The sequence below is a fragment of the Paramormyrops kingsleyae genome, chromosome 11 (assembly GCF_048594095.1).
Source record: "Paramormyrops kingsleyae isolate MSU_618 chromosome 11, PKINGS_0.4, whole genome shotgun sequence".
Classification (NCBI taxonomy): domain Eukaryota; kingdom Metazoa; phylum Chordata; class Actinopteri; order Osteoglossiformes; family Mormyridae; genus Paramormyrops; species Paramormyrops kingsleyae.
Window position 1 is genome coordinate 1,602,036 of NC_132807.1, and position 27,359 is coordinate 1,629,394.

Consider the following 27,359-nt stretch of genomic DNA (forward strand, 5'->3'; position numbering starts at 1 on the left):
GTCCCACAGGGATCAGTGCTGGGCCCTCTACTGTTCACTTTATATATGCTACCACTTGGTAACATAATTAGAAATCATGGTGTTAGGTTTCATTGTTATGCTGATGATACACAGTTATATATACAGCTGTGGAAAAAAATTGAGACCACTCTATATTTTTAAATCTGCATTTTTAAAACATATTGCATATTGTCAATGGCCCATCAGTCTGGAATGTCACTGCACCACACACCCATCACTTTGGAAAGACAGTTTGAAACAAAGATCAAAAAAACGATCAAAGATATTTTATTGTCAATTCACATTTTATGTGCAAGACATACATGAGAACCGAAATGCCGTTTCTCGCTCACTGGTGTGTGTACCCTGGGTGTGCCGTACCATCCAATTACAAAATTATAGACATTTTATACAAAAAGACAGATAACAAGACACAGGACCAAGTGACAAGGCCAGAAACATATCGACAAAGTGCAAATGGTAACGATATATAGTCAATTGTGCAAATAACAGTTTAAAAGGCAGTTGTGCAAATGGTAAGAGTAGAAGAGGCAGTTGTGCAAAGGGTAATAATATTAAGGTAGTTGTGCAAATGGTAAACATAGATAAGGAAGTGATGCAAATGGTGAACAATAGAGTGCAAATGGTAGCAATCATAAAAGTCAAATTCAAATTAGTAGCGGAAAGGTATGACTGTAAACAGTTCTTGAGGTAGTCAGTGAATAAATTACTGTCCAGGGGCAGGAGGCAGAGTGGGGAGGTAATGGTTAACGCAAGAAAAGTAGCAGCATTAAAATCCCTTTCACAGTTTATTGGTAGATGGAATGAAAAATGAAAAACTGACCATATAAATATAGAAAGCGACAAATATGATGCAGTGCCTATGCAGTTAACGGAAATAAAATAATTCACTATTATTAATGCTCTGGGGACGAGGGCATCGTTGACCATGTTATAACCCCAATCCAGGTAAAACAAAGAAAGGTGACATGGTTTACTTTTTTGCCTATTTAACCTAATTTAAAAAACTTTAATACTTCCGAAAATTGAAGTTTTGAAAAGAAGACCAATTATGGATTTAGTCAGTGTTTTTTTCATGATTATACATAATGATTTCAGCAAGATATAAACTGAAATACACGAGAAAGATACACGGTCAACGATATGAAGATGAGTTAATCCAAGTTTGCTTAGGTAAAACCCCCAAGGTGTCACGATTCAGTCCCTGTATGAATGGAGCAGAAGCTTGGTCCGCATTGCCGGTAATAAGTCGGTCATGTTCCCAGTGCGTGTTGGGCTCTGCCAGGGCTGCCTTTTGTCATCAGTCCTGTTTATAATATTTATGGACAGGGTTTCTACAGTAGGTGCAGCCAGGCTGTTGAGGGTGTCCAGTTTGGTGGTCTCAGGATTGCCTTGCTGCTTTTTGCGGACAATGTCATCCTGTTGGCTTCATCTGCTGGGGACCTCCAGCGTACTCTGGGGTGGTTCGCCTTTGACGTCTTCCCTGTATTCCCAGCTGCTGTACCACTCTTCATCCTGCCATCTGAACCAGCAACTGCCTGCCATCACCTGCCTGTCCCCCACTTTGAGACTCAAATGTCTTAAGATTGGGACAGTGTGAATTGGGACTTCGCCATCTTTCCCATTTGACTTCCTCTGTCACCCCCTGGAGGATGGGATCCCGCTTTTAGTCTGGTTCCTCCCAAGGTTTCTTCCTTCTAGGGAGTTTTTCCTTGCCACTGTCACCTCTGGCTTGCTCACTGGGGGCTTTGGGCAGGGATAATGTAAGGTGCTTTGAGAGAATGTAATGCGAAAACGTGCAAATAAAATTAAATCGAATTGAATACATATACACAATTATGGCCTCATTAAAACTGACTCTGGAAGGCAATGCAATATAAATTGTACACATCATTATTGAAAATATGGGCCTTCTGAAAATGAAAATATACATTTTTAACCTATGATAAACTTCCTCACTGTTGATGATCATATAACTACAAAAAATGCCCAAAATACGCAGTAAACTCACAGTAGAACCTGTATCGTGCCAACACCTGCACATTTGAGTAGACTGATCCAGTTCCTGAATGATCTGCACACAAAACCTTTGAGGATAATTGTGCTTTGAACTGAAAATTCTCACTGTATTCTTCATGACAGAGAACATGAGAACAATCAGAGGATTGGCCAAGATTAAAAATGTAATCATTTTTCTAACTATAGTAATTTAAGGTACTGCTGAATTTTTTGAAGTATAGGATGTGCCTCTAATTACGCTGAAAAAACATTTGTTTGGATATTTTGTGCCTGTATGATCACTAATGTGTAGGATATATACCGGTCTGTATGTGTGTAATAACACAGGTCCTTTTGCAGGCTGAACAGCTGTAAACTCACAGAGAAATGCTGTGATTCGCTGGCTTCAGCTCTCAGATCAAACTCCTCACCCCTGAGAGAGCTGGACCTGAGTGACAATGACCTGCAGGATTCAGGAGTGAAGCTGCTCTCTGCTGGACTGGGAGATTCATACTGTAAATTGGAGATACTGAGGTCAGTATTACTGGGTATTACACACTGTAAATTGGAGATACTTGGCTCAGTATTATTGGGCATTCCACACTGTAAATGTTATTTAAAAGTAATACTTGTAATGGTGAGATCATCTAATTTATTGGAAATATCGTTCATCTGTCTTTCTGTAGAGAAATTATTTGTACTTTTACTGTAATTTCAGTTTCAACAGATTATTCCAGTTGTTTCAAGCAGTGGACAGTTTTATTGTGGTGTAGCATGGTGTGAGTTTAATGACACACAGGCAATGGGGTAGGTGACTGGACTGAACTTCAGTGAGACTTTATTAGAAAATAAGAATGACAGTATGAAAAGGAAAGTTCATGGTGGCTCGCAACCTTCTCTGTCTGGGCCGGCATCTCTTGGATGCGAGAGACATAGAAAGTGAAGGACAGGAGGCAAGAGACAGAGGAGACAAGGGTGACAGGGAGGCAAGAGACAGGGAAGATGAAGTACGTAAAGTTTATTTATAAAGCTCTTTTCACAAGCAGATGTCAGAAGTGCTGAACAATAAAATGAAATAAAATGTCATAAAAGTTAAAGTACAGAATATCAAATAAAATAGAATATTCTAACAGAAGCTATCCAAAGGCCTGTTTAAACAGGTAAGTATTTAGCTGGCCTTAAACTGTTCTTATGCGGGTGGAAGACTGTTCCACAGTCTGGGAGCCACAGATTAAAATGTGCGATCCCTGAGTGTCTTCAGCCTGGAGCAAGGGACAGACAGAAGGCCTTTTTGGGTGCTCCAGGAGGTCCACAATGTGTAATGGAGCCTGACCATGCAGGACTCTGTAGGTGAGGATGACAATTTCATAATGTATCCTGATTTTCACTGGGAGCCAGTGCAGAGAGTATAAAATAGGAAAGATGTGAGTTCAAATATGGGAGCGTGTTAGGAGCCTGGCGGCAGCTTTTTGAATAATATGAAGATGAGTTAATCCTGGTTTGCTTAGGTAAAACCCCCAAGGTGCCACGATTCGGTCCCTGTATGAATGGACCAGAAGCTTGGTCCGCATTGCCGGTAATAAGTCGGTCCATGTTCCCATCTTTGTCCCTACCCTCACCTATGGTCATGAGCTATGGGTAATGACCAAAAGAATGAGATCGCGAATACAGGCAGCTGAAATGCGGTTTCTCCTCAGGGTGTCTAGGCTCTCCCTTAGAGATAAGGTGAGAAGTTCGGATATCCAGGAGAGTCTCATAATAGAATCGCTGCTTCTCAGGCCTCGAACTCATTAGAACTCGAATTTCTTAAAAATGACCCAATTCGATCTGAATCTCAGAAGTGGAGCCGTGAACGCCGACCTAAAATAACTTGTACGCGGGGGAAATGAGTCACGCAGCACGTCTCTCAGCAGAAACAAAGGGTAACGCTTCAGTCTCAGCCTCACATTCGCTGTGATAGCATCGTTTGTTGGTGATAGTGATTTTTTAATGAAAGTAGCAGGTAATACACTGTACTTTATATCATTTTGGTAGCCATTGCTCACTAAAAAGTTATGCAATAGTTGTATAAATGTTACAACCTAAAAGTTTGCGATTTACGAACAAATTAACAAATACAGAGTAATAATAAATATAAACAATGGACCGCATGGCGTAATCTAGTGTTGGCGCAGTGTTGGGGCATGGCTTGGGGTAGTGGTGGGATACATTCTTTATTGTTTTGGAGGCCATTAAGAAAAAAATGTTACGCAGTACAGTGTTGGTGCAGTGTTTGCGAGAAATTGCGAAAATGTGTTTAGTATATGCTCTTCTTGTTTTATCCTGTTCATTTTGTGTTTAAATGTTAAAAAAAAAAAAAACATATTTAGGTGTAAATTTTTGGGGCCAGGAACCAATTAATTGGTTTTCCATTGTTTCTTATGGGGAAAATTCGATCAGAACTCGAACTTTTTAGGATTCGAGTCTCTTTAATACCAACCATAGATTATAGTCGGTCCAAGAGAAAATCATGGTCCAGAGTATCGAATGCTTGTTAGATCTAGTAACACCAATAAAGATATACAGCCACGGTCAGAAACCATAAGCAAAATCATTCATTATTTTGATTAAAGCTGTTTCTGGGCTATGGTTTGGTCTACAGTCAGACTGATATAATTCATTAGAATTATTTTTCTGTAGAAAAGATGGCTGATGAATAATAACTTCTTCCAGGATCTTTCAAATGAGAGGAAGATTTGAGATTGGTCTATAATTTCCTAAATCACTAAGTTCAATGTTTGGTTTCTTTAGGACGGGTCTAATAACAGCAATTTGAAAGGGTTTTGGAACATATCCAAGCCTAAGAGACGAGTCTAACACATTTAACAGGGTTGTAGCTACAGACGTGCACTGGATGGTCTGTCTAATCTTAGTTATTTTACCATTAAAAAATGTAAGAAAGTAATCACTCTTAAGAGCTTGTGAGACTTGCGAGTTTAATGTTGAAGAATTATGTGTTAACCTAGACACGGATTCAAACAGTAATTTAGGATTGTTTTTGTTCTGTGTTCTATTACTCTGGAGAAATGCACAGACCTATTAGTCACTTGTGCTTGTCTATACTTAGGCTCTCTTTCCAGGGGGGCAGGTTTCATTGGTGGAATTATTTGCTCTTCAGACATGAGTTAATTGTTTTTGGTAAGATACAGGCTTTTGCAGCTAACCCAAAGTGTTGTGCTATATGCATGAACTGTTTTGAGTAATGCTCTTATAGTCCTGAGAATGTTAAGCATGTTTCACGAAATGTGCCAAAGCAATTGAGAAAAACTGTAAGTGGAGCTACAAGATCTAGAGTGCTGCAAAATGATTCCTCAATGTTCACAGTTATCTATTCAAATTCATTTTCACTTGAGGTTTCAGATGTAAGTTTGAAGGACTGTGGAAGTTGGTCAAAAACATTGTGGTGGATAATGAGGCTGTGGAATGACTGGAACTGTGCTACAGAGCTGGGGCCTATAGCTGAGGCTATATTGCATTTCAAATGTTAACAACTAATGATCTGAAAGTAGAGGATTCTGATGGATAATAGATATATGTTCCACCAGGACACCATAGCTAAGAATCAAATCCAAAGTATGGTTACCATCATGGGTAGGCCCGTCTACATTATTACATACACCTACAGAGTCAAGAATAGCCGCAAACACTGTTGTTAAAGATAGCTGTCATTCTCCATGTGCATATTAAAAGCACCAACAATCACAGCTTTGTCAATAGTAACCACCAGGTTTGTTAAGAAATCAGTAAACTCCTTTAGAAAATTACTGTAGGGACCAGGCAGTCTATGTACAACAACAATGATAATTGGAGGTGAAGAAAAACAATGGGATGAGGAGCAAGACTAAGAACATTAATTTCAAATGTGCTAAAGCTTTAACCACTTTTCTTTGACAGTCCTAGGTTGGACTGAAATATTGCAGCAACACCTTTACTATTTGGTTGAGGGTTATTATTATAACTGTATTCAGCTGGAGTAGATTCATTTAGTGCCATGAATTCATTTGGTTTAAGCCAGGTTTCAGTAAGACATAAGGCACCAAGACTAGAAGCCAGCGATCTTACATTCAAAAGTCCAAGATTTAGCCTTGCATTGTCCTTATTATGCTATAATGAATTTGGTCAAATTGTTACTAAGTTATTATGACTTACACTACATTGGACTAAACATATACAACTAAAAGTATGAGGAACAAACATGGTCTCAATAACATGAACCCTAGGTGACCACTCTTTTTTTTTTCTTTTCTTTTTTTCTTTTTTTACCCTTGTCGTGCCCGGCAGTTTAGCAAGCAGAATGTTAGTCTGGGTGCTTTATTGTGCCAACACTTTTATTTTGCCAAGTGGAGCTTCGGATTAAGCTCCTCTTGTTACTTGAGATATACTCTTCATTCACTGTTTTAGATTATTGCGCTGTTAAGCCGGAGCCGACAGGGAAAGTTAACTGAAATAGGAGAGATAAAGAGAGGAAGAGAGGAGGGAGAGAAAGAAGAGAAGGAAAAAGAGAAAGAAAAGAGAGAGGAAAAAAGGGGGGGTCAGATAGAGAGAGAAAGACAGGGAAAGAAAAATAATACATAACTTAAGAAAAAGTAGAGCAAAAGGAAAGAGTAACAAAAGGACAGCTTCTGCATCTTAGTACTGGATATTGTATCATCACACCAGCTGCTGTATCTGAAAAACAAGACCCAGGTGCATACACAAAAAGTATACATACAATGAAACCAATGGTACCATTATGACAGGGAATAAGCTTGTGCTAGTATCTGCTTCTGGAATTAAATACATTAATACCAAAGAAAAAAATACATAAGCAGACCAACAGCAACACAGTCTGGATATCGCCGCACCAGTATCTGCATCTGAGAAGAAAGGATGGAAGCCACCCACACACACACACACCCAGACAAGAAGGGATGAGAGGGATAAATTAGGGCAAGAATCTTGTATGTGCGTGTGTGTGTGTGTGCGCGTGTGTATGTGTGTGCGTGTCTATGTATGTGCGCGTTCTATATGTATGTGGGTTGGTGTGAACGTGTGTGCGTGTGCATATGTACGTGTGTGTGCGCATATGTGTTTGTTTCTGTGTTGTGAGTGTATGTATGAGTGTGCAGGTTAGTATGGAATGATTCCCAACGTGTGTGCGAGGCCACAACAACACCGTCCCGGGGCCCCACAAACAGCCAGGGGAGCCCCGAACGATCATGGACCCAGCCGCCCCACAGTGGCCAGGTACCCGGGCCGCCTGCCACCGGGGGGTTGCGCGTCCACCAAAGGAGGCAGAGGGGGGAGGCACCGGGCGCCTCCCACCGGCGAGCACGAGCCAGGAGCCCCTCGGCCACAGGCGGCAGCGCGCCAGTTCCCCAATTACCAGAGTGCTTCCAATGGGCATCTCAGTGGGTGTTTCACTCTGTGGAGTGAACATGTTGCAAACGCGAATGGGCAAATGGTGCCAGTGTGAGTTAGGTTCACATTTATGACTATGCCGCCCGGTCGTCACTCGCTCGCCTTGCTGCGAAGGCCCGACTGTTGAAGCGGGGGGAGACTGACTCACTATTGCAGACATATCCAGAGCTACTAGCACTGAATCAATAAAGCGCTCACTCTCCTTAATCTCCCATACCATCCGGATACGTCCCTCTAATGCTGCAATCTTCTCCATCAGCCTAGCAAGTAACTGACACTGACAAATAAATGTACCACTAATGATAGTGGAGGAATAGCTAAACATACTGCACTCAGAACACGGAACAGGACCCATGGCATTATCCACATGTGAACTGTTAAAATTAAATAATTTACAAATTTTGTAAGGGAAATAATAGTAAACTCACTTAGCTGCTACATGGCAGCGTGTGGCTCAGTGGGCTGTGCCTGTAATCACAAGGTTGCCGCTTCAAACCCAGCCTCAGCACGTCTGTGGATCCTTGAGCAAGGCCCTTAACCCCCAGCTCCCTGGGCGCCCCAACAGGTGGCTGCCCTTTGTGGACAACTTACTCTACAAAGAGCAAGTTAAGGGAGGGTAAACAATTTCCCCATGAGGATCAATAAAGTATCTGTTATTATTAACTGAGAGACATGGATGTGATGTCACTAGAAACTACAAGAAGAACTAGAATAGAGTCAAACCTCCCATATCCAGACCTCCAATATAAGGGCACCTACCTCTACCATGCAGCTCTAGGCATGCACATGCACTAATTAATCTTACGCAACCAGCAGCTGTGCAAAATCCTTGGCTTCAAAAAAGAAGCTCAATATCATTACAGAGATATGACAAGGAAAATCAGACAGACCATTTTGGAGTGGCTATGTCTACAGTAGGCAATATTTGGAAAAGTAAAGAAAAAACCACGAAGCATGTAACAACTAGCCCTAATCTTAAGATGTGTTGTATAGTTAGAGATGCACATTTCCAAAAGCTGGACAAAGCTTGTTACCTATGGTTTCAGCAATAGGAAGCTAAAGCTGCTCCAGTGTCTGGCCCATTGTTGCAAGAGAAAGCAAGAAATGGGATGATTTGCTAGCTCAGACTGAAATAGCATCCTATTATAAGCCTTTCACTTCATAAATATCATGTAGTTTATATGTGTACACATGTGCATGTACATTATACTGTACATATATTTCTAAGTTACGGGCATTTCTTACTTATGGGCACCCCTTGGTCCCACTGTGCCCAGATAAGGGAGGTTTGACTGTAGTAACTTTAGCTACCAAGCAATGTGAACAATATAAAAAACTGAATTGATTAGACTTCCTGTTTGAGCAACATGGAGGAGCCTGCCCCCACCCCAGTACACACCATCCCGCCCCCCCACACATGCGTACAGTGCATGCACATCAGAAGCTGACCATCAAAATTGTTGTTTGCAAGTGTGAACTAACATTGCAAAGTAGCCAATATTGCTAATAAAACATTTGCAAAAATAAAGACAAAACATATTTTATATAGAAATATTAGCTTTAATAAAATTACTAAGTTTTTGTACATTTTGTTATGCCTTGTGTTGCATTTTAATCTGGCTCAAGTTGATGATATTGCTCTCTAAACAGAAGGTAGATGTTCTTGAACAAAATCTGAACTAAATCTAAAATCTGATAGTTTACTGATGAGCTACTTCCCAAAGACAGTAACTGAAGTTAAGATGATACAGTTCCCTCCACAATTATTGGCACCCCTTGTAAAAATTTGTAAAAAGGGTTAGAAAAAAATCCACCTTTTGGCAAAGCAGCTTCATCTCACATTGAAAAAATGAGAAAAATCCAACGGTCATGCTTGCGGATAAGGCGAGCAGGAAAGCAGGCGAGTTGAGCCGGACAGACAGGTAACCGGGGTTTATTAGGTACGAAAGGGCAGACATCCACGACGTTTAATTGAAATTAATTTAATTGAAGAAAAACAAATCCTTCATCAAGAAATAATTATTTTTAACAAAAACACGTGCCACGATTATTGGCACCCCTGCAAATTATAGGGAACACAATGTAACTGAAGCATGTTTCCCATGTAAATTATACATCTGTGAGTTGATTGAAATGAATAGGGACCTTCAAGCTGTAATCCATGACTTCCTGATTAACTGTGGTACAAACATGAGGAGACACAGAGACCAAATTCCCTTAGTCATCCATCAACATGGGAAAGATAAGAGAACACACAGACCAAATGAGGGAGAAGTGTGCTGACCTTCATAAGTCAGGGAATGAGTATTAAGAAATAGCTACTCGCCTTAAAATGCCCATTTCTACTGTTAGGGCAATAATTAAAAAGTGGTCATCAACTGGAACTGTTAGAAATCTGCCAGGAAGAGGACCCAAGTTTACTTTGCCACCACATACAGTGAGGAAGATCATAAGAGAGGCAAAAAAATCCCCAAGGATGACTGTTGGTGAATTACAAGACCAAGTAAAATCTTGGGGTTACCACGTCTCTGAAAAAACCATCAGACGCCCCCTTCATGCTAACAGATTTTTTGAAAGGTATGACAGAAAGAAGCTTTTTCTGTCCGTTACTTAAAATGTAAGTGCCAGGACTTTGCAAAACATTACTACAACTTTGACTGGAATCAAATTCAATGGTCTGATGAAACAAAAATTGAGCTTTTTGGCAATAAACATTCAAGGTGGGTTTGGTTTAACAGAAGGGTGGATATAATGAATTGAACCTCATCCCAGCTGTGAAATATGGTGGAGGTTCTGTGATGTTGTGGAGCTGTTTTTCCTCCAGAAACCCTGGAAACCTTGTTAGGGTACATGGCACTATGGACTCCATGAAATACGAGGACATTTTAAATCAGAATTTGCTGCCTCCCCCAGGAAAATAAAACTGGGCCTTCATTGGATCTTCCAGCCAGACAGTGATCCTAAGCACATGTCCAAATCAACATAAAAATGGTTATCTGACTGCAGAACCAAGCTTCTGCCATGGCCACCTCAGACCCCTGACCTGAACCCCACTGAAAACCTGTGGGCTGAGCTGAAAAGGAGAGTGCACAAGAGAGGGCCTCGGACCCTGGATGATCTGGAGAGATTCTGTACAGAGGAATGGACTCAGATGCCCTGCTCTGTATTCTCCAACCTTATAAAATGTTATAGGAGACTCAGTGCTGTTATACTGGCAAAGGGAGGTTGTACAAAGTATTAAAAGCAGGGGTGCCAATAATTGTGGCACATGTGTTTTTGTTGGAAATAATTATTTCTCGATGAAGGATTTGTTTTTCTTTGAATAAATTATTTCAATGAAAGTGTCACGATCGGTCGGTAGGCGAGCCTTGGAAGTAGACGAGAGCAGCCAGGAAGTCAGGTAACGGGGTTTATTAAGGGAGGGACCGACAGGCACGGACATCTAACGTGACACTACAATGACGGATCTGGGGAAGACGGACTGAGACTCGGACTAAATACAAAAGACTAGGCAGACATAACAGGACACAGGGGATCACAATCGGGGATTCACACGAGGTAATGAGGGGGGCGTGGCACACATCAGGATCGTACGGAGCGGGGCGTGACAGAAAGGTTGGATTTTTCTCATTTTTTCAGTGTGAGATGAAGCTGCTTTGCCAAAAGGTGGATTTTTTTCTAACCCTTTTTACAAATTTTTACAAGGGGTGCCAATAATTGTGGAGGGCACTGTAGTTCCCAACTGTCACACAATACAATCTACCATGTAGTATGCACGGCACATGTGTTGAAAACATTTTGTACTTTAATGTCATTGTATCAATACATTCATTCAAAGACCAAGACGAGTGTTAAAGAATGAATTAGTTTGTTCGTTGCACATCACTTTTGGCGTAAGTAGATTTGCTACTGAAAACAGGAGTAAAATCAACAGGGCAGCAAAAACATTGAGGATATTCAAAATAATTCAAACTCTTAACATAAGCTAATTTAGAACTTAAGTATTTAAAACTATAGAAACTAATGACATAATTAAAACACTGTAAAACACAGTAGATAATAAAACCGAGGGTGATACAAACAGCGTGAGACATGGGGTGAGCAGCAGGCCACACTCACATTGTCAAACTAAAAGGTGGGTTTCATTAGGTAGTGGTCATTCACTATGTTAGAGGGAGATATATCATTTCAGTCTAGCAACTGCTAAACCCGAGAGTCAACCATTGTTGCTGGTTGCTAACAGAATGAACTTCCGTTGTACATCAAATTACAAGCAAATACAGGGCCAAAGAAAACAATGTTTTGATTTGCTTTCTGCAGGCTGTCAGGCTGTAAAATCACAGAGAGAGGCTGTTCTTCCCTGGCTTCAGCTCTGAGGTCAAACCCCTCACAGCTGAGAGAGCTGGATCTGAACTTCAATCACCCAGGAGACTCAGGAGTGAAGCTGCTCTCTGCTGTACTGGAGGATCCCGAATGTAAATTGGAAAAGTTGAAGTGAGTACAGAAAGTACATTAAAAAAAAAGGGACTGAGCATCATCAAAACCATAATGCATTTCATTAAACACATTAAACACATACAAACAGCTTCTTTTTTCTTTTCATACTTTATTTCTCACAAACCTGTCAGCACTTGATCCAGGTTAGAAACAATTAAGCAGCGAAGCAGGAAACAACCATTCATTCTTAACACATGCAAAAGATTTTTGTTGGTTAGTACAATTAAAAGAAAAAAAGCTGATGGTAATGTTGGAGGGGGCAGCATGGTGGTGCAGTTGTTAGCACTGTCGCGTCACACCTCTGGGACCAGGGTTCATGTCTCCGCCAGGCTTCCATGCCTGGGGAGTTTGCATGCCCTCCTTGTGTCATCATGTGGTTTTTCCGGGTACTCCACCCCCTCTGCAGTCCAGAAATATGCTGAGGCTAATTGAAGTTACCAGATTGAAGTTACCGAATTGCCTGTAGGTGTAACTGAATGGTGCGTGTGCCCTGCAATGGGTTGGTGCCCCATCCTGGGTTGTTCCCTGCCTTGCACCCATAGCATCTGGGATAGGCTCTAGACCTCCCACAATCCTGAACAGGATAAGCAGTTTCATAAAATGAATGGTAATATTGGAGTTAAACAGCTGACTTTAACATATGTTACACACCCCACTAAAAACAGAGACAAAGGTTAAAATGCTTTTTAGTGAATTAATTATTTTAAAAAGATCTGTTCCTCCCTGGCCCCTATTCTGCTTATTTGCATTGGACATACAGTGCACAGGTTTAAAAAGTGGTTTTATAAGTGTTTGATTTTCCTAAGGGTGGAACGGTGTGACCTCACAGAGAAATGCTGTGAAGCCCTGGCTTCAGCTGTAAGATCAAACTCCTCACCCCTGAAAGAGCTGGGTCTGAGTAACAATGACCTGCAGGATTCAGGATTGAAGCTGCTCTCTGCTGGATTGGAGGATTCACACTGTAAACTGGAGATGCTGAGGTCAGTATTACCGGATATTCCACATTGTTTACTGTCTTTATTGAAGGTAGTCACATTCTACACTGAACAAAAATATAAACGCAACACTCTTGTTTTTGCTCCCATTTTTCATGAGCTGAACTCAAACATCGGAAAATTTTTCTAAATACACAAAAGACCCATTTCTCTCAAATATTGTTCACAAATCTGTCTAAATCTGTGTTAGTGAGCACTTCTCCTTTTCCAAGACAATCCATCCCACCTCACAGGTGTGGCATGTCAAGGTGCTGATTAGACAGCATCAATATTGCACAGGTGTGCCTTAGACTGCCCACAATAAAAGGCCACTCTGAAATGTGCACAGTTTTGCTTTATGTGGGGGTGGTGGGGCAGAAAACCAGTCAGTATCTGGTGTGGCCACCATTTGCCTCACGCAGGGCAACACATCTCCGTCGCATAGAGTGATCAAGGCATTCTGTTCATAGATGAGTCCCGGTTTTCACTGTTTAGGGCAGATGGCAGACAGCATGTGTGGCGTCGTGTGGGTGAGCGGTTTGCTGATGTCAACGTTGTGGATCGAGTGGCCCATGGTGGCGGTGGGGTTCTGGTATGGGCAGGCGTATGTTATGGACAACGAACACAGGTGCATTTTATTGATGGCATTTTGAATGCACTGAAGTACCGTGACGAGATCCTGAGGCCCATTGTTGTGCCATTCATCCACGACCATCACCTCATGTTGCAGCATGATAACGCACGGCCCCATATTGCAAGGATCTGTACACAATTCCTGGAAGCTGAAAACGTCCCAGTTCTTGCATGGCCAGCATACTCACCAGACATGTCACCCATTGAGCATGTTTGGGATGCTCTGGATCAGCGTATACGACAGCATGTTCCAGTTCCTGCCAATATTCAGCAACTTCGCACAACTATTGAAGAAGAGTGGACCAACATTCCACAGGCCACAATCAACAACCTGATTCAATTCAATTCAATTCAATTTTATTTATATAGCGCATTATCACAACATTACATTGTCTCAATGCGCTTTACATTTCTGCCTCGTAAGGACCCCCCATTGAGTAAGCCAAAGGCAACGGTGGCAAGGAAAAACTCCCTAAGAGGAAGAAACCTTGGGAGGAACCAGACCCAAAGGGGGAGCCCATCCTCCAGGGGCCGGCAGATGAGTCAAACAAACAAGAGGAAATGACTAATCTAATACAGGGGTTGAAATATATGTTTCAATGCAGCGGCCGACCGGTGCAGGCACGTGGTGCTTGATGCACGATGGCAGGATTAATAGAGGCACAGCCGCAGGGAAGGATGGCGAGGCATCGTGTTGAGCCAAGGGCAGGCAGGTTGGAGGGTAGTTGCCGGTGGTGGAGGTAATTGTCTTGTAGGCAGCAGAGGCATAAATTCTTCAACGACATTGTGCTCCAGGGAGCACACCCCAGAAGGGGTGAGGGAGGAAGTAAGAAAAAATTGTGTGTTAGTCACAGTTGAGGAAACCAGAGGCAGTGCAAGCAAACTGATCGAGTGCAATATTCGTCTAGGCTCCGGCAGATCTGGGTATAGCAGCATGACGTGTTTCCTGTGTGCTGTTTCCTGCGTGAGCGAGACTGGTTGCTACCGCGCGAACTTTTAAACTATAACTATAACCCAAATAATACTTAGAGTTATAATTAAGCAATCGGATAAATCTTGGCAAGCTTAATAGTCTCCTGGTAATCTTCCAAATCCACGACGGATTAATCGCCTCCGCCTCGGGAGTTTTTCCCCGCTAAACGTAAGTATATCGCTATGGCTCCTGTCGTTTGCTCCGAGTGCAGTATGTTTAGTTATTCTTCTCCCGTCATTAGTGGTACGTTTGTCTGCGATAAGTGTAAGCTAGTTGCCAGGCTGACGGAGAAGATCGCAGACTTAGAGGGACGCATCCGGACGTTACGGGAGATTCAGGAGAGTGAGAGTTTTATTGACGCAGTGTTAGCAGCTCCGGATATGTCCGCTATAGTGAGCCAGTCTCCCCCGGCTCCGGCAGCAGGGCCTTCGCAGCAAGGCGAGTGGGTGACGACCCGGCGGCATAGCCGTAAGTCCAAACAGCACTCACACCGGCACCATTCACCCATTCGCGTTTCCAACAGGTTCTCCCCACTCAGTGAAACACCCACTGAGCCGCCTGTTGAAAGCGCTCTGGTAATCGGCGATTCTATGCTAAGAAACGTGAGAGTAGCGACTCCAGCGGCCGTAGTTAATTGTCTCCCTGGTGCCAGAGCGACCGACATCTTATCAAACTTAAAAGTGCTGGCTAAGAGTAAACGTAAGTACTCGCATATTGTTATCCACGTCGGCACAAATGATGTCCGATTGAGGCAATCGGAGATCACTAAAGCAAATTTCATAGCGGTGTGCAGCCTTGCGAAGAAGATGTCCGCGTCAGTAACATGCTCTGGCCCCATCCCTGCTAGACGTGGCGACGAAATGTACAGCAGATTATCGTCGCTGCATCGCTGGCTGTCGGAATGGTGCCCGATAAATGGTGTGGGTTATATAGACCATTGGCGGACATTCTGGGGTAGGCCTTGGCTTTTGAAGAGGGACGGTATTCACCCCACGTGGGCTGGTGCCGATCTCCTATCAAAAAGCATAGCTCACAGTCTTAGGGCAGATTGCTGACTAACCAGAGCCAAGCCAAGGCGGCAGGCAAAACGGCTCAACCGACCGCCTGCTAGTCGCTTAGAGTCGTCACCCAGGCTTCATATTATTGAGACTGTGTCTGTTCCCCGCGGTTTTAATCGTGGGGGGTCATTCCATCGTAGTTCGTGTCTTACAAACCTTAGAGAAATTAGAACCTTAGAGAAATTATTTCAACTCTGGATAGTAGGTGTAATGCAAACCTAAAACTTGGACTCCTGAACATTAGATCGCTGGCTCCTAAGACATTGCTCGTAAATGAAATCATTACTGATTCTAATCTTAGTGCCTTATGTCTTACTGAGACTTGGCTAAAACCGAATGAGTTCATGGCACTAAATGAATCCACTCCAGCTGAATATAGCTATAGGCATAATCCTCGACCCGATCGCAAAGGTGGCGGAGTTGCTGCAATATTTAAGACCGACCTAGGAGTGCGTGAAAATACTGGTTATAGCTTTAGTACGTTTGAATTTATTATTCTAAGTCTTGCTAGCACATCTAAGTGTAGTTCTACACCTCCAATCACTATTGCCATTGTGTATAGACCGCCAGGCCCCTATAGCAATTTCCTTAAGGAATTTGCAGATTTCTTAACAAGCTTGGTGGTTACTACCGACAAGGCCTTGATTGTTGGTGATTTTAATATTCATATGGAAAATGAAAGTGATCCAGTAACAAAAGCATCTACTACCATTCTTGACTCTGTCGGTGTACATCAGAATGTAACTGGGCCAACTCATGCCTGTAACCACACCCTAGACCTGATTCTTAGTCATGGTGTCCTGGTAGAACACATATCAATTATCCCTCAGAACCCTCTACTTTCAGATCATTACCTTTTAACATTTCAAATACAACATAACTCCCCTAAGGCCCCAGGCCAGAGGTACGATACTAGACGTTCCATAGCCTCATTATCCGCTGCAACTTTTCTGGAACAGCTCCCACAGTCCTTTAACCTAACCTCTGAAGTATCATGCGTAAATGAACTTGAACAGGTAACCGTGAACATGGTAGAATCATTTCGTACCACTCTTGATCATGTAGCACCACTCAAGAAAATAAAACATAGAGATAAGAAACCTGCCCCCTGGTACTCTAACCGCACACGTGAACTTAAACAAGCTTCACGAAAGCTAGAACGCAAATGGCGGTCAACAAAATTAGAAGTTTTTAGATTTGCCTGGAAAGAGAGCCTGTCTAAGTATAGACATGCACTAATGACTGCTAGGTCTATGTATCTCTCTAAACTAATAGAAAATAACAAAACCAATCCTAAATTCCTATTTGAATCTGTATCTAGGTTAACAAAGAATCGTTCAATGTTAAACTCACAAGTCCCAGAAGCTCTTGGTAGTGATGCCTTTATTGAGTTTTTTAATAATAAAATAACCACGATTAGACATACCATCACGAGCACGCCCACGGTTGCACACAACCACCAATCCTCTGCTAGCGCTAGTGTTATTAGTACTAATGATAACACCTTTGAATGTTTCACTCCTGTAGTGCAGTCAGAACTCCTTCAGTTAATTTCCTCTTGCAAACCCACTACTAGCCTTGTTGACCCAATACCCACCAATCTACTTAAGGAAATTGCACCACTGATTAGCACTACATTGTTAAATTTGTTAAACTCATCTCTTAGTCTTGGATATGTTCCTAAATCTTTTAAAATGGCTGTTATTAGACCTATCATAAAGAAAGCAAATCTTGAACCTAGTGACTTAGGAAACTATAGACCCATCTCAAATCTTCCCTTCATTTCTAAAATTCTAGAGAAAGTTGTTGCTCACCAGCTGTCTTCCTTTCTCCAAGATAATAATGCTCACGAGCTATACCCAATCATAGCACAGAAACGGCCTTAGTCAAAGTGATAAACGACTTGCTTATGGCTTCCGACCGTGGCTGTATATCGCTATTATTCTTACTGGATCTAACTGCAGCATTCGATACTGTAGACCATAATATTCTTTTGGACCGGTTGGAAACATTGATTGGCATTAAAGGGACAGCGCTACTGTGGTTTCGTTCGTATTTAACTGATCGTTACCAGTTTGTCCATGTAAACAATGAGTCATCCATAGCCACTAAAGTAAGATATGGTGTCCCGCAGGGATCAGTGTTGGGCCCACTACTGTTCAATCTATATATGCTACCGCTTGGTAACATAATTAGAAATTACAGTGTTAATTTTCATTGTTATGCTGATGATACACAATTGTATCTATCTGTCAAACCTAGTGACGCATCCCAGCTCTCTTCTTTAGCCGACTGTCTGCTAGACATCCGTTGTTGGATGGCAAGGAATTTCCTCATGTTAAATACCGAAAAAACTGAGGTTCTTTTAATCGGTCCTAAGGAGGCCCGCAATAAGTTTGTAAACCCCAACCCTAGCGGCCTCCCTACTCAATTTAAAACAGTGGTCAGAAATCTTGCTGTCCTGGTAGACTCCGACCTCTGCTTCAATGCTCACATAAGTAGCATTACCAGTACGGCATTTTACCATCTACGGAACATAGCCAAGCTTCGGAAGATGCTTTCCTTTCAAGATGCAGAAAAACTAATACATGCCTTTATAACTTGTAGATTGGACTACTGCAATGCCCTCCTTTCGGGTTGTCCATCTGGATCCCTACATAAACTTCAGTTAGTACAAAATGCAGCTGCCAGAGTTCTCACAAAAACTAAAAAATTTGATCACATTAGCCCTATCCTTTCTTCGCTGCACTGGCTACCGGTCAAGTTTAGGATTGATTACAAATTATTGCTATTGACCTACAAAACTCTGAATGGCCTTGCACCACAATATCTTAATGATCTTCTGGTCCCTTACAACCCTTCTCGCCTGCTTCGTTCACAAGGAGCAGGATATCTATTAGTTCCTAAAGTAGACAGGGCTACGGCAGGCTGCAGAGCATTCTCCTACAGAGCTCCGCAGCTGTGGAATGGTCTCCCGGCGGATGTGCGGGATTCAGGCACACTCTCGCTTTTCAAGTCTAGATTAAAAACGCACTTGTATAGCTTAGCATATAGGAAACCTAGTTCTGGTTCCAGCTAGTCCCTCACTCCCAGTCAGACTAACAGTATGAGGTGATGAGCTGGGTGGGGATCGGTGTCATTGGCTTTGGATAAACTGAGGCGTCAGTGCTGTCACTCTAGCTCTACACTAGAGTGCTGATGTTCAGGGAGTCCCCATGCCTGTGTTCCCGCCTGTCTCTCCCTCTTTCTCATGCTGCTATACCCAGATCTGCCGGAGCCTAGACGAATATTGCACTCGATCAGTTTGCTTGCACTGCCTCTGGTTTCCTCAACTGTGACTAACACACAATTTTTTCTTACTTCCTCCCTCACCCCTTCTGGGGTGTGCTCCCTGGAGCACAATGTCGTTGAAGAATTTATGCCTCTGCTGCCTACAAGACAATTACCTCCACCACCGGCAACTACCCTCCAACCTGCCTGCCCTTGGCTCAACACGATGCCTCGCCATCCTTCCCTGCGGCTGTGCCTCTATTAATCCTGCCATCGTGCATCAAGCACCACGTGCCTGCACCGGTCGGCCGCTGCATTGAAACATATATTTCAACCCCTGTATTAGCTTAGTCATTTCATCTTGTTTGTTTGACTCATCTGCCGGCCCCTGGAGGATGGGCTCCCCCTTTGGGTCTGGTTCCTCCCAAGGTTTCTTCCTCTTAGGGAGTTTTTCCTTGCCACCGTTGCCTTTGGCTTACTCAATGGGGGGTCCTTACGAGGCAGAAATGTAAAGCGCATTGAGACAATGTAATGTTGTGATAATGCGCTATATAAATAAAATTGAATTGAATTGAATCAGGTTGTTGATTGTGGCCTGTGGAATGTTGGCCCACTCCTCTTCAATAGCTGTGCGAAGTTGCTGAATATTGGCAGGAACTGGAACATGCTGTCGTATACGCCGATCCAGAGCATCCCAAACATGCTCAATGGGTGACATGTCTGGTGAGTATGCTGGCCATGCAAGAACTGGGACGTTTTCAGCTTCCAGGAATTGTGTACAGATCCTTGCAATATGGGGCCGTGCCTTATCATGCTGCAACATGAGGTGATGGTCGTGGATGAATGGCACAACAATGGGCCTCAGGATCTCGTCACGGTACCTCAGTGCATTCAAAATGCCATCAATAAAATGCACCTGTGTTCGTTGTCCATAACATACGCCTGCCCATACCAGAACCCCACCGCCACCATGGGCCACTCGATCCACAACGTTGACATCAGCAAACCGCTCACCCACACGACGCTGTCTGCCATCTGCCCTAAACAGTGAAAACCGGGACTCATCTGTGAACAGAATGCCTCTCCAACGTGCCAAATGCCATCGAATGTGAGTGTTTGCCCACTCAAGTCGGTTACGATGACGAACTGCAGTCAGGTCCAGACCCCGATGAGGACGACGAGCATGCAGATGAGCTTCCCTGAGACGGTTTCTGACAGTTTGTGCAGAAATTCTTTGGTTATGCAAACCGATTGTTGCTGCAGCTGTCCGGGTGGCTGGTCTCAGGCGATCCTGGAGGTGAACATGCTGGATGTGAAGGTCCTGGGCTGGTGTGGTTACACGTGGTCTGCGGTTGTGAGGCCGGTTGGATGTACTGCCAAATTCTCTGAAACGCCTTTGGAGACGGCTTATGGTAGAGAAATGAACATTCATTTCACGGGCAACAGCTCTGGTAGACATTCCTGCAGTCAGCATGCCAATTGCACGCTCCCTCAAAGGTTGCGACATCTGTGGCATTGTGCTTTTTGATCAAACTGCACATTTCAGGGTGGCCTTTTATTGTGGGCAGTCTAAGGCACACCTGTGCAATATTGATGCTATCTAATCAGCACCTTGATATGCCACACCTGTGAGGTGGGATGGATTATCTTGGCAAAGGAGAAGTGCTCACTAACACAGATTTAGACAGATTTGTGAACAATATTTGAAAGAAATGGGTCTTTTGTGTATGTAGAGAAATTTTCCTATGTTTGAGTTCAGCTCATGAAAAATGGGAGCAAAAACAAGAGTGTTGCGTTTATATTTTTGTTCAGTGTAAATGAGTAGTCACATTTACTTATATATTATTCTTGCAATGGTGACGTGATATTATTTATTGTAGAGTTTTTGTCTGTCTCTCTGCAGGCTGTCAGGCTGTCGAGTCACAAAAGAAGGCTGTTCTTCCCTGGCTTCAGCTCTGAGGTCAAACTCCTCACACCTGAGAGAGCTGGATCTGAGTTACAATCACCCAGGAGACTCAGGAGTGAAGCTGCTCTCTGCTGTACTGGAGGATCCCAGCTGTAAACTGGAGAAGCTGAAGTGAGTATGGAATGTATGCCTTGATATTGCTACAAAACTTGAACATGTATGTGAAGAAGAAGCACCAATAAATAAATTTAGCTTCCCTTTGAGATTAGATTAGATTCAGCTTTATTGTCATTACACATGAATAAATACAGAGTAACAAAATACAGTTTAGCATCTAATCAGTAGTACAGAGAGTAGCAAGTGCAATATTTGCAGTATGTAGTTTATGTATATACTTCTCCAGTATATACAGATAAGTTTGGTAGATATACAGATATTCTATATTGCTATACAGAAGTACAAGTATATTGCTGTACTATGGACAAGTATACAGATGTGCTATGCATATGCATATGTACAGATGTGTAGTAAACTGATGTAGAGTGTTAATTGTGTGTGTGGATGGGAAGGTTCAGCAGAGGACTGGGTTCAGTAGGGTGACAGCTGTGGGGAAGAAGCTGTTCCTAAACCTGCTGGTTTTAATCCTTCTGGAGGGGAGGAGCTGGAAGAGATTGTAAGCAGGATGAGAGGAGTCCCTAAGAATACTGTGTGCCCGTCGTAGACATCTCTTCTTGTGTACATCCTCAATGGCAGGAAGTGGAGTCCTTATAATGCATTGGCCAGTTTTCACCACCCGCTGCAGTGTCTTACTGTCAGCAACAGAGCAATTCCCATACCAGACTGGAATACAGTTGGTCAGGATGTTCTCTATCGCACAGCGGTATAAGTCACCCAGTATATCAGCAGTGTAGGAATTATTAGCTCAGGTAATTTTTAATATCTCCACCAATATGTTTGAAATTAATTAAAGTTTAATTAATTATTATTTAATGCTGATTATTAACCAATCGTTATGCCGAATGGTCGGCTCCTCCAAACTCAATTGCGGTATCCCCGTGAGTCTGTTAATGTGAGACTTAAATGGGATTCACTATTTACCAGTATCGCTTAGTAACCTGGGTTAGAAGGCTCGTCCAGCGAGCTGCATCACCAGGTAATGTAAACGATTGGTAGCGAAGCTCCCCTCACGGCCGATGAGAGAGAATCTCGCGATGTTTCAGGCGAGTTTGAGGTTCAGAGCGTGTAGCAAGATCGCACAGAGGCAGGAACTTAGTGTGAGTACTCAATGACGGAGGCTAAAGTTGTGTAAAAGACATGCATTTATTCCTAGCTAACACTACAACTAACATAAGACAGACATTACACCTAACACAAACAACAAACACGAAATAACGGAATAAAACAAACAATGTAATTATGAAAATGCAATGACCGGATTTAAATGAATAACCTTAAATGGGAAATACTGTTCTGCAGAGTAAGCACAGTTTGTGGAACACGACCCTAAAATCTTATAGCAGGTTAACAGAACAGCTTAAGTTGTTAGAATGAAAGGAAGTTGGTTTACTTGGTTGAAGAGTGTGTGGGGGGGGGGGGGGGTCTTGGCAGTTGATGGCAGAGCTGTTGAGCTGATGGCACTCAGGAAGGCGCGGCGTTTGGAGCAGTGGAGTGGAGCCCCTTTGGCTTCTCTCTCCTGGTGAAGCTTTGTCTTGGGTGCTGTTCTCTGTTCAGCTGGGCCTTCACCGGAGGGCTTCTTGTGGGCTTCTCTTCTCCCGGGCTGATGGTCTTTCTTCGGGCTGATGGTTGTTCTCTGCACTGTCAGGGTTTTATGCTGTAAAGTTCATGAATAGGGATGACCAGGAATTCGACTCCTGGCCCAATGGCTGGCCATCCATTTGGCGGGCTTTTGGAAGGGGGTCTGTATCAGTCCTTTTGGGATTTATGACTTGACTGATTCTCCCTTTACCGATGATTTTCATTAAGCTGTTATAACTTTTGATACATTCACTTTTATAGTAATCACTGACCAGATTTGGAATCAGGGGTGATTAACAATCAGTTTGACACCAAACATGCCATACCAGCTTCACAGGTACATACCTCATACCATCTGCATTAATTGATTAAACAATTAATTATTTTGTCTATGTGACTGATTCACATCAGTATGGGATACAGGTGTTTTGGGTTGCACCTCAACAGATGTTACACTTTGTGCAGATATTACATTAAATATTAATATTCTAAACAGCACATCTTATCCATAGATAGGCGTGGCCGTTAGTTTGTGGTAATATCAATATAAGTTGCACATCTGGAAACAACATATTTTGTTTGGTGTGGCTTATGCCAATTCATCTTCTCCAGAATGGATAAGATACACCTTAATTCAGTTCTTTTAATATAGTATGTTAGAACAACGAAACTTGGTAACGGTCCACCAAGATCAGATAAGGACCGCAAAGGAATGTTGGAAGAGAAGGGGGGTTGTTCTAAAAGTTAGGACACATTGGTTACACTAATTTTCCAGATTCTTCTGGTATACCATGAGAACATATATACAATGGTAGTGTCGGAGAGAGTGATCAGCCCCCCCCCCCCCCCGGCTGCTGGCCCACAGAGTATGAGACACGCGCTGTTTCACTTGTACAAGGGGAGCCACACCTTCTACAGTGAGTTACAGTGATGGCTTCCAAGGTGTGGCCCCTGACAGAGTTTATTCATACTATAAGGTAAACATACTGATCAGGTTACATTGTGGGTGTGAACAACATTTGGAATGGGATAGGATGCAATGGGAAAGTGGGAGTGGGAACAGGAACAACAGAACGTGTCATAGGTGGCCTCGTCTGCTGCACGTGGTGGAAAATTACTGTTAAGCATTTACACAGTTGCTGCATGGAACAAGTTATGCATTCTTCAGAATACACGTGAGTCATAATATATACAGTTATGCATTCTTCAGAATACACGTGAGTGATAATATATATACAATTTCAACCCAACAGGTAGCTATACCTATCTATTTATTTAAATTTATATGTGTTCAAGTGCAAAGGGGTAAAATAGGTGATACTCCGTGAACATGGTTATAAGGGTGGCACACAAAACACTAAGATTGTCTAAGGACACATACAAACATAACCTATCTGTATATTGAGACTAGTAGTCGTGAGTAAATCAATATACAGGGTATACAAAAGCCAAACTTAAATGAAACTTCCTTCAGGGTGTTCGTCTGTTGGGTGAGTGATATGTAAGGCAGAATGTATGGGGAGGGGGTTGTGTGCCAAGTCGAGGGACCCCTGTCCATTAGGTCCACTCTGCTTGTCTGTAGGTCCCTAAATCTTTGGGCAATAAAAGTTGGAGTGCTGGCCTCCCTTGTTATCTGTGTGTGTTTGTGTGTGTAACCCCCCTTTGGTGCCTCTCGTACCAGTCTCGACCTTGTCTCAGGCCACCTGGAATTTAGGTCCTGTGATATGTGCATGTGTTATCCTACAGCAGACAGGTGGTTCTTCTTCAGTATCCTCAAAAAGAAGAGGCGCTGATGGGCCTTCTTGACCAGGCTGGAGATGTTGGTTGACCAGGACAGGTTCTCTGAGATGTGAGTCCCCAGGAATTTGAAGCTGGAAACCCGTTCAACAGCCAAGCCATTGATGTGGATGGGGTCATGGGTGTCTCCCTTCTCCTTCCTGAAGTCCACAATGAGCTCCTTGGTTTTGCTGGTATTCAGGAGCAGGTTATTGTCAGCGCACCATACCTTTTCCCTATATTCAGACTCATCATTGTCACTGATGAGACCAATCACCGTGGTGTCATCTGCAAACTTGATGATGGACTTGGGTCCGTACATAGACCTGCAGTCATACTGTAGGTGAAAAGGGAGTAGAGGAACGGGCTCAGCACACAGCCCTGTGGAGTGCCAGTGTTGAGTGTGATGGTGGTAGAGCAGTTATGGCCTGGCCTAACTGCTGAGGTCTGTTAGTCCATGATCCAGTTACAGATAGAGTTGCTGATTCCAAGTTCCACAAGTTTAGTGATCAACTTGGAGGGAATGACTGTATTAAAAGCTGAGCTGAAGTCAACAAATAGCATTCTTGCATAAGTATTCTTGTTGTCCAGGTGCGAGTGTATACAGTGAAGCGCTGTGGATACAGCATCCACTGTACTCCTATTGCTTTGGTAGGCAAATTGGTGAGGATCCAGTGTGGGGGGCAAGCATTTTTTGAGGGGTGCCAGGACCAGTCGCTCAAAGCAATTCATAACTATGGGCGTGAGTGCCACAGGGCGGTAGTCGATCAGACATTTCGGTGATGAGTGTTTCGGCACTAGCGCTATGGATATGGTCTTGAAGTACGCTGGACTGCTGCCTGGGCAAGGGACAGGTCGAAAATGTCCGTAAAGACCCCTGCAAGCTGCTCAGCACATGCTCTAAGCACACGTCCAGGAATGCCATCAGGTCCAGCAGCCTTACGAGCATTGATACGACTGCGTTATGAACATCTATGATGGTGAAAGTGAGAGTAAGGTTTTGGCAGTCTTTTTCTTGTTGTCCTTTAGCTCATTGAGGGAGGACATATTCATGGCTGACTGTGTGGAATTGCTGGGCTTATAGTCAGAGATGTACGGTGGCCGATAAGGGCAAATCAAATTAACTTTTCAGAAAACAAAATTACAAAAGTCAAGACAAATTAACAAAGCCAAGCAAAAACGAACACACTTACAAGTGCCCAAACAAATTTACAAGCGCGGAAACAAATGTACAAGTTCCAAAATAAATATACATGCGACGAAACAAATTTACGAGATGAGAAACACTTTTACCAGTCCTCATAACAAGTTTACAAGTGGAGAATCATACGGAAAGGGTAGGTACGCGCTGCACAGGAAGTGCCTACAGTAATTATTGTTTGCCTTTTGTATCAATCAAGCGGTTTCGCGAGGCAGTGATGGTTCAGTCCCAAAAAGGCAGCTGGCAGGAGGAAGTGACGTCACAGGCACCCGTCAAGGCAGGTAGCGGCAGCTGCCACTAAGGAGCTTGGCAGCTGCCAGTTCTTAGTTGCAGCTCGCTAGTGGCGCTTAACAGTGGCAGGTCCCGTTCGAATACAGTGCCTGCCGGGGTACAGAGACAGCCACCGCTGCTCGTGGAAGTAAACCCGAGATGCTGTGCACGGCTACGATAAACTGGAATATGGAAATAAATTGAGGACTTGTTTAATCTTTGTATGACTACGAATTATATTATTGTTGCTGACTGTACATCTCTTTAAGATAATATTTGAGAAAGCAATGATTGTACTGTCGCTAGTGGCACTAAACAGTGACAGGAGCCGTTCGGGAACATTGCCTGCCGGTAGTGGCAGGTCTAGTGGCAGGTGCCGTTCAGATACAGCAGAGAGGCACCTACCCGCCACTCCTGGAAGTAGCCTAAACCAGAGATTCTGTACATCGGCAAAATGATCAAAAGCAATGATTGTACTGTCGCTAGTGGCGCTAAATAGTGACAGGAGCCATTCGGGAACAGTGCCTGCCGGTAGTGGCAGGTCTAGTGGCAGGTGCCGTTCAGATACAGCAGAGAGGCACCTACCCGCCACTCCTGGAAGTAGCTTAAACCAGAGATTTTAAAAAAAAAAAAGTTAATTTGATTTGCCCTTATCGGCCACCGTAGAGATGGCCTGAATGCCCAGCTACATGCATCGGGGGTCCGAGTTGACAAAGTGCTCCTCCACCTTCAGCTTGTATCTGATCTTGGCCTTCGTGATGCCCCTCTTCAGGTCTGTCCTGGACTTACTGTAGGCCTGTGTGTCACCTGATCTGAAGGCATTATTACGAGCCTTTAGTAGAAGCTGCACTTCCTTGTTCATCCATGGTTTCTGATTTAGGTACATTGTGATCCGCTTCTCTGTAGTAACACTGTCGATTGTGGTGATGATGTATTCCGGTACTGAGTACGTATAAGAATCAATGTTTGTGTGAGAGCCACAGGTGGCCTGAGAGGCAAACATGCTCCAGTCCGTGTCTTTAATAATCTACCCCTGTTGGCCACACTTTGATGGTTTTCACTAATGGTTTCACACGGTTGATGAGCGGTTAGTATTTGGGGGTGATGAACAAAGAAAGGTGATCAGACTGTCCCAGGTGGGGGAGGGGCGTTGCTGTGTAGGCTCCAACAATGTTTGTATAGACATGATCAAAGGTTTTATTCCCTCTGGTATGGCAGGAGACATGTTGATGAAATTTAGGTAGCACCATCTTTAGGTTGGAGTGGTTGAAGTCACCTGCTACGATAAATGCAGCCTCAGGGTGTGCAGATTGTTGTTTGCTAATGTCTGCATGTAGTTCGTTCATAGCAAGCTTGAGATGCTACTGAACAGGGAGATCGAACCACTATTTAATGATCGATCTAAGATATTACACCTATTTGGCAAATTGGTCTAAAAACAGAAGCCTGACAAGTTCTGAAAGTACACTTTATAACATGAATAATGTAAAAATTTTAAGGTATAAGTTTTTAATAAAATAAAATAAATGTTATAAATTACGATACTGCAAAGCTTCCATCTGGTGATTATTTAAAATGAAATAAAGCA

The 27,359-nt window shown here is 43.1% G+C and overlaps 1 protein-coding gene across 1 annotated transcript in view; it reads left to right on the top strand.

Annotated features, from left to right (window-relative positions):
* LOC111839477 (uncharacterized) overlaps positions 1-27,359 on the top strand; it is a 99,912-nt gene that overhangs the window by 56,279 nt on the left and 16,274 nt on the right. The window contains exons 7-10 of the mRNA XM_072717791.1: positions 2,380-2,553; positions 11,779-11,952; positions 12,762-12,935; positions 20,767-20,940. Of these exons, the coding sequence (XP_072573892.1) occupies positions 2,380-2,553; positions 11,779-11,952; positions 12,762-12,935; positions 20,767-20,940 (696 nt within the window). The remainder of the gene's footprint in view (positions 1-2,379; positions 2,554-11,778; positions 11,953-12,761; positions 12,936-20,766; positions 20,941-27,359) is intronic.